The 12,268-nt window shown below is 39.9% G+C and overlaps 1 protein-coding gene across 3 annotated transcripts in view; it reads right to left on the bottom strand.

Moving 5' to 3' along the window:
* Nucleotides 1–225: 225 nt before the first annotated feature.
* ccdc87 (coiled-coil domain containing 87) overlaps nt 226–12,268 on the bottom strand; it is a 97,995-nt gene continuing 85,952 nt past the window's right edge. The window contains exons 16-17 of one of the 3 annotated variants that reach the window (XM_068059716.1): nt 1,937–2,079; nt 226–1,506 (exon numbers count right to left, since the gene is read on the bottom strand). In XM_068059716.1, coding sequence (XP_067915817.1) covers nt 1,348–1,506; nt 1,937–2,079 — 302 coding nt within the window. In that variant the 3' untranslated portion in view covers nt 226–1,347. Of the gene's footprint in view, nt 1,507–1,936; nt 2,080–9,881; nt 9,954–12,268 lie in introns of those variants that run through there. The other 2 variants (XM_068059717.1, XR_010977715.1) reach the window with 2 other exon arrangements.

The raw sequence follows: 12,268 nt of genomic DNA, 5'->3' as shown, positions 1-12,268 counted from the left end.
GTGTCTGACATCTAAGTTGTGCCATCATCTTTCTCGTTGATGCTCTGAGAATGCTCCCAAAATTACCTTAAGTTGAATAACATTTTTAAAACAATTTATTCCTTGCCATTCTTATAAAACAAATTTTAGTGCAAAACTTATACAATCTATAACAATTAGTACATATTGTGTGAATATACTGACAATTAAATGAAAGTATAGCTGCCATACCAAAAATGTCAAATTTAATTGGATATTTTTCAAGATATTTACAACAGTTTTTTTCTCCATGTAATGGGTTAAATACAATTTTATCTGTGATAGACGTCACAGAATGTATACATCCAGTTTTCTCTGTGTGCCAGTTGCTATTTTACTGCATGGGTTCAAACATTTTCTTCTCACATATATTCACTTGGCTGCAGTAAGATTGAAATGGCAATGGATGATGCAGACAGAGACAGCACAGAAACCTTCGGAATACGATCATTCCTTCAAAGTGTCTGTCAGCAAGTAATGCAGAAGCAAAACAAAACGCTCACTTCAAAAATCCAGATTCTGAACTTGAATCCGAGACATGGATGAGAAAGAGTAGCTATTTGATACATGAGGTCCAAAAATCAATGTTTGCAGTTTTAACTGCATGCACACTCAGGATTTAAAAAATCATCCAAAGTTGGTGGTGGAGGTTTAAGTAGCCACATTCCTCATCTGATATGCATATTATCAGCATTACAAAGCATGGTGGAGAAGTTACAATAGCATGCAGCTATATCATTAAGCAAAAAACAGAGATTCCAAAAAGGTAGATGCTTGGCTTAAAACAGCTATGCGATCGTAGAGAATTTGGGAAAAATACAGTTGGAACTATGGATAAAAAATCTTGGCAATATTAACTAGGAAAACCGTACTTAAAATAAAAGAACATTAGGAAAATTAAATATACTCAGGGCTATTATACAGGATGTGGAAAATATATATTCCATTTAACAAAGCTTATGAAGACCTGCACTGTAGTAGTTTAACAAGGAGGTTAGTGAACCTCAAAACTACTTTCAAGAAAGGGAATAGAGGAATCAAGAATCCTACAGATGGCAACTGAGATAGCTAAAGAACAAACTTTCATTACAAAAACTGACAATTGTGCCCTAAGAAAAATGCATCTCACCAGGAATCAATAAGAAGGGGAAAACACAGAGTACAACAATACTGGGGCAAGACGGTTGTTTCTGCACTACAGTAACTCTTTTCATGACACCTCCATTGTACATTATTTTCAGGACAGCTGAACTGGGTGGGCGTGGGGGAGGGAGTGGGGCAGTCAGCGTGCAGGAGGTGGACGGATCTCTTCTAAAATATATGAATCCTTCAGAAATCTGCTATGGAGCAGAACTGAAGGGAAGGATATTTAGATGCAATGGGTTTGTCGGCTGAGATTCTCTGAAGAATACATTTCCGCCGCTCCTGCTGCAGCCAGAAGAGCATCTCCACTTTGTCCCGCTGCATTTTCTCTAAATATGGCCGGCCCTGTAATCAAAGGTTGGAGAAAACTTCAAATAGAGGCAAATAGCAGACAAGTACACTGTACACCGGAATTAGCATAGAGCTACAAAGTTAAAGGAAAACTAAGTGAAAAGAATTTGCCATTATTTTTTTTATTATCTCCTTACAAAAAACTAGTTTAACCTAACTATTAATCAGAATGCCTAAGTATTAGCCTTAATTGATAACAATCCAGAGTTTAAGTCCCAAGTCCTTGAACAAACAAAACTGATGCACAAAAGCATGTACATAGTTTAAACACATTTCATTAAAATAGAGATGTACAATAACATTGTCTGAATTTCCCTTTTGAATGGTATATCTGGTGCAAACATACAAGTTCCCAGCATAAAAATACACCTATTCTTACACAGAAAACAAAAATGTTATTGCTATTCTATAATGGCATCTCTACCTTGAAGGTAACTACATCCTCAAAATTGTTTTTGATTTTCTTTAAAACTTTTGACAATTGATTTTCAATTTGCGACATATCGGAATAAAACTTATCCCTCTCTTTGGACTCCTTTAATCTTGCGGCTGACGTACCCCAGTAACCTGTAACACACAAAATGCAGAAATAGTGCATCATTACCACCAATTTTCTCCAGAAGGATAGCATTTATCCAGTTTTTTTTCCAAAAACGGTGCTATTCAGTATTGTAATAATGACCCAGATTTAGCACTGGCAATGACAGTGAAACTGTCAGCATTTGCCGTCATTACTCCACTGAAAATGACAGCAACTTCAGGAATCTGAACATGCGCAGAATAACGCGGAAATCCAGAAATGCTGTCAGTGATTCTACACTCCTTCAGAGGGTGTGCTGTTGAGGTCCCCCCCAGAGAGCAATTCCTAAGCAATCAGTGAATTGATGAAAACTTCCACTTTTTTGCTGTTAACCTCACTGAAAAAACCTTTGAAAAGTTACACCTCGTTGAATGCACTGTAACTGGGTTTTTAACGGCATGCTAGGTTCACAATTAATGCAAAATAAACTCACTCACCCAGAAAAGCTAACTTTACATTTCTGCAATGTCAAATTTCACCATTATGAAGTTCCACATATTTGCAAAATATGGGCGTATTGGGCGGCACAGTGGCACAGTGGTTAGCACCGCAGCCTCACAGCTCCAGCGACCCAGGTTCAGTTCTGGGTACTGCCTGAGCGGAGTTTTCAAGTTCTCCCTGTGTCTGCGTGGGTTTCCGCCGGGTGATCCTGTTTCCTCCCACAGCCAAAGACTTGCAGGTTGATAGGTGAATTGGCCATTGTAAATTGTCCCTAGTGTGGGTAGGTGGTAGGAGAATGGTGGGGATGTGGTAGAGAATATGGGGTTAATGTAGGATTAGTATAAATGGGTGGTTGTTGGTCGGCACAGACTCGGTGGGCCAAAGGGCCTGTTTCAGTGCTGTATCTCTAAATAATAAAAAAAATAATAATTTTATAAAGTTTATGATATTTTAACTTCTTTCTCAATCCAATCGTAATCATTTATTTCACGACTGAAAATTTAAATTAAAAGTGAAGGATAATCAGTGATTTTAACATCCTGGTTTTATTACTATGAGAATACTTCAACTGGCTGCTTACCCTGCTTGCTGGATGCCTGTGCCTGATTTAATCTGCCATTGAGAAAGCAGAAAGCCACACCAAAGAGATCATTAGATCTTTGTGGGCAGCTTTCTTTGAGGTCAGTGGTAAGCTCCGTTGCTTCACTGCTGATCAGCCTAATAGCAATGAGCAAGAGGAAAATTTTTTTGTAAAATAATAAGTGTATAAGCTGAATATCTGTAATAAGAACAGAAAAGACTGCAAATATACAGATCAGTCAACATCCGAGTAAATACCCAAAATCTCATAAAACCATAGACTTTCACAAAACAGTAAACTGCCATTCAGCCATCATGTCTGCTAGTTCCTTGCTAGAACAATTTCCACTGAATCACATCATCATGCTCTCTCCCCATAGCTGTGTATCTTCCAAAGCTTGAAATATTCATCGAATTAACCCCCTAAAAGCTGCAGTGTATTCTGCTTCAACTATTCCCTGTAGCAAAGTACTCAAGAGCCTGCTAGGTAAATACATATCTTCTCATCTCTTCCCTTACTTTCATAGTGCTAATTTAAAATAATCCGTCTTTCCCCTCTTTACAGGTGCTGAATGCCATGCATGTTGCAGCTTTTTCTACTTTTAGCTTTAAGATTTTCTTTGTTGAGTAATGGATAACAAAATTAAATGGATTTCTGAAAGTACAGCTAACAAAAATTGACTTAATTACTAAGATTGTGCAGATGCTAGAAGAACCATTTTTGTTAAATACATAGGGGTAGATTTTCAACTTGCTACCAGGGTGTAAAACTGACGCCACACTGCCTGAGTGTAAAACTGGCAAACCCTGTCCGGGCGTAAAAGTGGCATTAAGCTGCCCGAGTATAAAACTGGCATTACCCCATACGGGCATAAAAGTAGCATTACACTGCCCAAGTGTAAAACTGGTTTGTTACAGAAACCGCCTGATTTTCAATTCTATTTATTTCACTATCGGGCTGATGAAAGATCTAGCTTATGGGACTTGATATCTGTCTGACCCAGGCAGTTGAAACTCTTAAAAGCTTAAGTACTTAGATTTGGGAACAGAATATTAAGTTGGGAGACTCAGCTCTAATTTTAGGCTCATGGAACAGGAGATGCTCACAGCTTATTGAAATATTGGAAGACTGCAGTCAGTAATCAGAGAGTCAGCTCTGGGACTTAATTCCTGTTCTGTTCCTTGGTTTTCCATTATCCCAGCATTACAATCAAATCTGTTCTACCAACATTCAAATAGAATTGCATCTTCATCCCAGTGAAAGCTTCAGCTGACCATTACAGGCATGCTTCCCTACCCCAAATAATCACAGAATGTGTTTGTAAAGAAACCAGCCATTCAGCCATGGAGTCTGCATCAGTTTCAACTACTTCAACACTGAGGCATAGAAGTCACAAGGATTTTAGATACTGGACAACATAAAATATTCAAATTATATACAGCTGTCTGATCATTCAGTTTCTGTGCAACAATCTAGAAGTACAGTATTTACACATTGTCAGAGTTGCCTCTGAGTCAGAAGGTTGTGGGTTGAAGCGCCACTCCAGAAACTTCGAGCACAAAAACTAAGCTGACGACTTCAGCGCAACATTAAGGGAGTGCTGCACAGTTGGAGGTGCTGTCCTTTGGATGAAATGGTGAACTGACAGATTCCCTCTCAGGTAGATGTAAGATCCCATGGCACCATTCAGAGAAGGGCAGGGGAGTTATCCCAGTGTCCTGGCTATTCTTTATCCCTAAACCAATGTCTAAACCAAGTGATCTGGTCATTTATTTCATTACTGTTCCTGGGACCTTGCTATGTGCAGATTGCCGGATTTCCTATATTACAACAGAGACTGTACCTCAGAATTGCTTGTAATGCACTTGAGGATGACCTGAAATCATTAAAGGCACTATATAAATGCACATCCTTTCTTTACTACAGCAGCAAAATAATTGTGTTTAGATATTTAATGACAATAGTACTGAGGCTACAACTGAAGTGGAATATCCAATTTTTCTTTCAATGGAGCAGCCAATGCATTTGAAGACATGTTCTTGACATCACTAAGCAAAAATACACAAAATGCTCATCCTTCGCTTTATCTAATTTGTCATGCATATACACTGTCTTTAATATTTAAACTGAAATTGCTCATAAAGACAAAAGAGCAGAAATCAAACAAAAAGCAGCAGAACTATAAACATGAATTGCTTCATAAAGCTCCACCGTGTATATTCATTCTTTGCAAAATCTAATGTGGTCCAAAGAAACAAATCATTCTTGCCAAAACATATTTATCTATCCCCACTCAAAACCATTAATCACTTGGAAATTCCGGAAAAAGACACCCAATTATGACTCAATCCTGGAATGCCACGAACATACTTCCACAAAGTTATCCAAATCCTCTTTCTCACCATGTAGATCAAATTCCGTTTCTGCAGAAAATGGTTTTATGAGACTTTTCATTTAATAACTTACCCTTTAAAAAGAATCGGTTAGGGTTAGATGCAAATCTCTCAAATTGTTCAAGTTTACTCAAAATGCACTCTCGTTCTTTAATCAGTTTCACAGCACTGTCCCAGGCCTCCAGAGCCTGTAACAGGAAATAGTTTGCAGTTCTTATAATCTTAGTATCATACCAAATAAACAGAATCTACATATGGTTAGCACAATAATCAGAAAGATAAACACTTGGAGTGAATACAGTCGAACACATCTTTCAGTTCAAATGTATTTTAGATCACCATCATCCCTGAAGCTACCTTATGACCAACTTTTACCATTTCCTACCATGAATTCTTTATTCTCACTGAGGGCATTTAAAAAATGCAGCTCCTGTGACCTTCTGAAGTTTAATAAGAATTAATTGGATTGTCTTAATGCTAAACATGCTCTCTCAGCACAGCAGCACTGATTTATGCAATTTGGATGAGGTTACCAGACCATGTAAAAATAGTTTTTAATTAGAGAATTCGGTAGCTGCACTGTGTGGAATTAAGTTACATAATCCATAGTAATGGGACACATACTAAAATCATTTTGAGGGCAAACTAATTAGTATTAACACTCAGCACAACATTCATGGACGTAGAAATGCCCTTGTGAAAACACATTTGCGTATTTGTCCAAAGTAAAATCACGCCCTTTGGCATTTTGGATTATACAGTCTACAGGTTTAAATCCGGGCACCATTGGTATTTTCATCAACTTGTTAAGAGATACTGTGAAATTTTGTGTGGAATTGAAAGGCAACTGATAAGAGATTTAGATGTATGCCAATATTAAACAATCAATATCCCATGGCATTGCATGCCATGTACAAGTACAATGTAGGTCAAGTGAGGTTAGAGTGAGAGGAAGAACAATGAGGTGAGAAGAGTCTGGAAGGGAAATGTCGAACAGAGTATTAAAGCCCAGGGCTATGGTGGGGTGGGGGAGACGAGGGTTATAGACCAAGGGGAAAGGATGCATAGAGTTAAGAGGCTGCAAAAAGGAGAAGGAAGGTGGAGTAAAAATAGAGACCGGGGGGGATGAGGGAGAAGCAAAAATGTTAGAAGTTAGGATCGGACAAGCAGGATAATGGAGCACAGTTAGAGAGCGGGGGAGGAGCTAGAGCAGTATGGGGCCAAAAAGATTTTGATCTTCAGGAGCAGGATTACAGTAATGCCAATCCCAATCTCTCATAAATCATGAGACAAACTGTTATGAATAAAGAGATTTGGTATAAAAATAAGTTCCTATATTTTTAAACATTAACCAATATAGATTGACAATTGGTTTATAAACCTCATTGGTGGCTTATTTAATCTCTAACAGGTCACAGCTATTTATAAAAATTACATTACAGCATCTGAAAATCCTTTAGAAGAAACTTTAAAAAAACCTGTTATCTTCGCTCATGTTAAAGAAGGAGCTGCCCTCCCACTACAGTCACTATTGGCTGTAACAGCTGCCTCCTTATAGGGTGAGACCTAACCCAGCTTGATGCATTAATGCATTAAAATACATTTATTACAGTGGAGTAACTACTATTACCTCTAAATTTGTGTATGACAGGCAGTTAATACAAACATATGAATCATAATGGCAGGTACTCAGTATAAATGATGTGTAATCTGCAGCTCAGGGATGCCCCTTTTGCAGTGTCTGAATTATTTCTGAGATTGAGAATATTTCAGAACAGGACAGACTGAAGAGATCATAGAATTATGGAATACATGGTGGATAATATGTTAAAATTATTGTTGAAAAGGACCTATGAAGCAGGTGATTAACCAGAGTTTTTTTAATAAAAACCCAGAATTGTTTGATGTCAGTGTTCACATAGACAGTAGTATTTTGGGTACTGGGTACAGTTCCAGACTCTGAGCTCGAATTCAGTAATAAAAGGAAACAGCAATTGACAGTTTAGTTTTCCCTTTTAAACACAAATTGACCTTGAAGGAGATTCTAACTAAACTAAAGGAAAATAATAGAATGAGTCAGATTTACAAAGGTAGAGGATTCCCTGTACAATGTATGAAGGTAATATTATTGAGAAAGCACAGAACAACTGATAGAAGAAGAAAAGTATATCTGTAGAGAGGAAGATGCCCTTTGGCGAAACTTGACCAGGTCTTAGATTAAATTTGTACTAGTAATCAAACTAGATTTCGAGCAGATAATTGCATTTCAAGGGGTGGGGGACTGGGTTAGAAAAATTATATTTAGCTAATAACCACAGTATTTTTCCCCCCTTCTGGGATTCTCCAAAAAGTGAGCATTCTGAATAAGCAAAACTTGCTTGTGAATCCAGAGAATCTGCAGCAAAACAATTTTTTCTCAATACAGCTAACTCTGAATAAGTGATCAGGACTGAAGAATAGAATTCCTTTGAAATGTGATTAAAATGAAAGTTTAGCCACAATGTAACAGGCTGCTTTAGTTGTGTTATTAAGTTCTCAATACAACCACTCTGAGGATGAATGCTAAGCTGTATGAAGGGCTCTTTATTACAAAATAACAGAATTACAGGAGTGCTCCAAGATACACATGCTGACCGTTGACTAACACTGCTCCAACTGCTATATTACATATTGGCTTGCATCACTTCCTGTGATGTATACCAAACTATTTACATATTTAGCAGTATATTAACTGGTACTCTAGCAGTTAAAGCAATATCAAAACAGGTTTACCTGCACACTGCACAATAAACTGATCTGAATCTTATCCAGTCTCACGACTGCACACTTGGCTAAGTTGCTGAATTCATGCCTTACCACAGGGAGAGGCTGACTCAACGTGGTCCCAACTTGGCTTCCTGAGCAAATGTCAGCAACAGAAAAATCACAAGATTTCACAGTCCTCTTTCAAGATTGCGAGTGAGGGTGGGTTTGGCTGAGAAATCGTGTCTCCTGTGATCAATTCACGAGATTTGGCATGTCTGTCGAATGAACTCAGAATGGAGCAGCTGATTGAAGGTGGAGATGTGGGTGGGGGGATGGTGGAAAAGCAGGTAAGAGTGCAGCAATCGATCAGCAATGGAATGGGTGGTAGAGAGGTAGGCTGGGCTCAATAGCAGATTGAGGAGCATAAAGGGCTAAGGACAGGCCCGGGGTATATGGGGAGAAAAACCAGTTGAGGCAGCCACATCAGAGACCTGGGATGGCTCATGATCACAGGACTGGCAAGACAGAGGAGGCCAAAAGCGAGCTATAAAAAAACCAGTAAGGTAGCAAAACTTTTTAAGAATAATACTTTTGAAAGGAATATTTAATTCTAACCTGTTAACCAGCATACTGGAGGCCAAGAAATTTAAACTGCTCCACAGCAACATTCGGTGGATAGATGTTGCAACTGCATCCAGATCCAAAGCAGATTTTTTTTTAAAACGGTCACTATAAAATAGCAGTCATTGCATCTCACCAGGATTATTTGACAGGAAAGCTGGGACACATTTAGTAGTGAAGATACCAATCACAGTGCTACCTACAGGTACAGGTCTAGCAGTCACTTTTATAATGGATTTTGCTTTGAAGGACATTTGTGTTTTCAATACAATGCGCGTGCCATGCACCAAACCTAATATATTATATGTAGATAAGGTCATTAGCATTGTATAACTATTTCATTAACATAAACCTGCATTTTGTTCCATCAAATAGCTCTTCAGATAACATAAACAACAACTAGCATTGATATAGCACATTTAATGTAGAGAAAGGTCCCAAGGCACGTCACAAAGGCTTGGGGGCCTAAACAGTTTTGGGTGCACTGAGACTGACAGCACTTAGGTTAAATAGTATGCAGGTCCCAGTAAAAAATATTCAAAAACGCATGCAAAAATTTGCTGTCAAATTCCAGAAATCTCAGTTACAATCAGGTGACTTCATCCTGTACCACACCAAAATTTGGGGGTGAAAATCTATGCCAGTGCATTACTCACGTAAATCCAGGAAACTTACATGAGTCGGTCTTTTGCAGGGAGTACAGAGCTTTGTATTGGAGTGGGAAAGGGTTTTAGCAGATGTTCCTTGGAAACAGTGAAAATGATCAAGGAAATTTATGTGTAGTGATGTTTCACCATAAAACTATCACGTTAGATACATGCAAATTTCCTTCAAAAAGAATATATATGCCAGTGCGCCATAGTTATGGCAAAAGGTTCTGAGCCAATCCAGCACCATCATATCTATATACCTTGGAAATATGAGCCCTGTGTTTATATGAACTGTATTTAATAGCCATATCAAGACGCTCCGAATCACGCATATGCAGCGCGGTCCAAATACGTTGTAGTCTATTTTGTAGATGGTGTAGATCTTCAATGTCAGGTACTTTCCCAAGCTGTTTCTGAATCTCTATATGTTCCTATTATTGGAAGGGGGTTGGGGGAATAAACAAAAGCAGGTAGATGTTGTTCATTTTTTACACATACTTCAAACATTTTTATAAAAAGATCATGTTACTTGCTAATAAAAAGCATGGACCCATTTTACCCCATCCTAAGCCACCAGCTACTATGGTTTGCTCCCAGAGAATCATCGATAATGTTCTTGGCTTCTTGGCTTGCCACTAGGAAATAGACAGCAGCTGTTCTTGGGTGCGGTGGTGGGGGTGAGGGGGGTGGGGGGGGGGGCAGCGGGAGCACTGGATATGGGACAGAGCTCAAGATGAAGTTGCTAAATATCTAGATTATTACTGAAACAGAGATATTTTGTCAAAGCTTTTCGTCTTGCAATCATCAGGACAATACGGAAGAATACCTATGTAAGGGAAAGCAACAAGTGTATACCAGATGAAAAGACAGTGTTCATTGGCTGGCAAGTGGACTCTGATTGGTAGAGGCACTGCTTTGTAAGCAAATTGAAAGCAGAATGCACCAGTTTATGATGACTGACAGTTAACTGCCAAGCTTTGTTTGAAATTTAAAACAGGCATCTTGACTCTGATTGGTCAAGGCATTGCCCTGAGGAATGAACCAGCTGTCGCTTATTTTGTTTAGCTGAAACAGGCGCAATGTGTGTACATGTTCTTTCTGTCTGCAAAGAACAGTGCCCTGTGTATTAATATATGTAGCTTCCAGAACGTGCAAATTTTTTTTTAAATTCATTCATGGGATGTGGGGTCGCTGGCCAGGCCAGCATTTATTGCCCATCCCTAATTGCCCTTGAAAAGGTGGTGGTGAGCTGCCTTCTTGAACCTCTGCAGTCCATGTGGGGTAGGTACACCCACAGTGCTGTTAGGAAGGTAGGTCCAGGATTTTGACCCAACGACAGTGAAGGAACAGCAATTTGGTTCCAAGTCAGGATGGCTTGTGACTTGGAGGGGAACTTGCAGGTGGTGGTGTTCCCATGCATTTGCTGCCCTTGTCCTTCTAGTTGGTAGAGGATGCAGGTTTGGAAGGTGCTGCCTAAGGAGCCTTGGTGCGTTGCTGCAGTCCATCTTGTAGATTGTACACATGCTGCCACTGTGCATCGGTGGTGGAGGGAGTGAATGATTGTGGATGGGGTGCTAATCAAGCGGGCCGCTTTGTCTTGGATGGTGTCGAGCTTCTTGAGTGTTGTTGGAGCTGCACCCATCCAGGCAAGTGGAGAGTATTACATCACACTCCTGATTTGCGCCTTGTAGATGGTAGACAGGCTTTGGGGAGTCAGGAGATGAGTTACTCGCCGCAGGATTCCTAGCCTCTGACCTGCTCTTGTAGCCATGGTATTTATAAGGCTACTCCAGTTCAGCTTCTGGTCAATGGTAGCCCCTAGGATGTTGATAGTGGGGGATTCAGCGATGGTAATGCCATTGAAAGTCAAGAGGAGATGGTTAGATTCTCTCTTGTTGGAGACGGTCATTGCCTGGCACGAATGTTACTTGCCACTTATCAGCACAAGCCTGGATATTGTCCAAGTCTTGCTGCATTTCTACACGGACTGCTCCAGTATCTGAGGAGTCACGAATGGTGCTGAACATTGTGCAATCATCAGCGAACATCCTCACTTCTGACCTTATGTCTGAAGGTAGGTCATTGATGAAGCAGCTGAAGATGATTGGGCCTAGGACACTACCCTGAGGAACTCCTGCAGTCATGTCCTGGAGATCAGATGATTGACCTCCAACAACCACAAACATCTTCCTTTGCGTTAGGTATGGTTCCAACCAGCAGACAGTTTTCCCCGATTCCCATTGACTCCAGTTTTGCTAGGCTCCTTGATGCCATACTCGGTCAAATGCTGCCTTGATGTCAAGGGCAGTCACTCTCACCTCACCTCTTGAGTTCAGCTCTTTTGTCCATGTTTGAACCAAGGCTGTGACGAGGTCAGGAGATGAATGGCCCTGGTGGAACCCAAACTTGGCGTCACTGAGAAGGTTATTGCTAAGCAAGTGCTGCTTGATGGCAATGTTGATGACACCTTCCATCACTTTACTGATGATTGAGAGTAGACTGATGGGGCGGTAATTGGTCAGGTTGGACTTGTCCTTCTTTTTGTGTACAGGACATACCTGGGCAATTTCCATATTGCAGGGTAGATGCCAGTGTTGTAGCTGTACTGGAACAGCTTGGCTGGAGGCGCAGCTAATTCTGGAGCACAGGTCTTCAGTACCATTGCCGGAATATTGTCAGGGCCCACAGCCTTTGCAGTATCCAGTGTCTTCAGTCGTTTCTTGATATCATGCGGGATTAATCGAAT

This window comes from Heterodontus francisci, chromosome 27, assembly GCF_036365525.1.
Source record: "Heterodontus francisci isolate sHetFra1 chromosome 27, sHetFra1.hap1, whole genome shotgun sequence".
In the NCBI taxonomy this organism is placed as follows: Eukaryota; Metazoa; Chordata; class Chondrichthyes; order Heterodontiformes; family Heterodontidae; genus Heterodontus; species Heterodontus francisci.
Note: the sequence above shows the minus strand (reverse complement) of the source record. Positions and strands in the feature narration are given on the sequence as shown.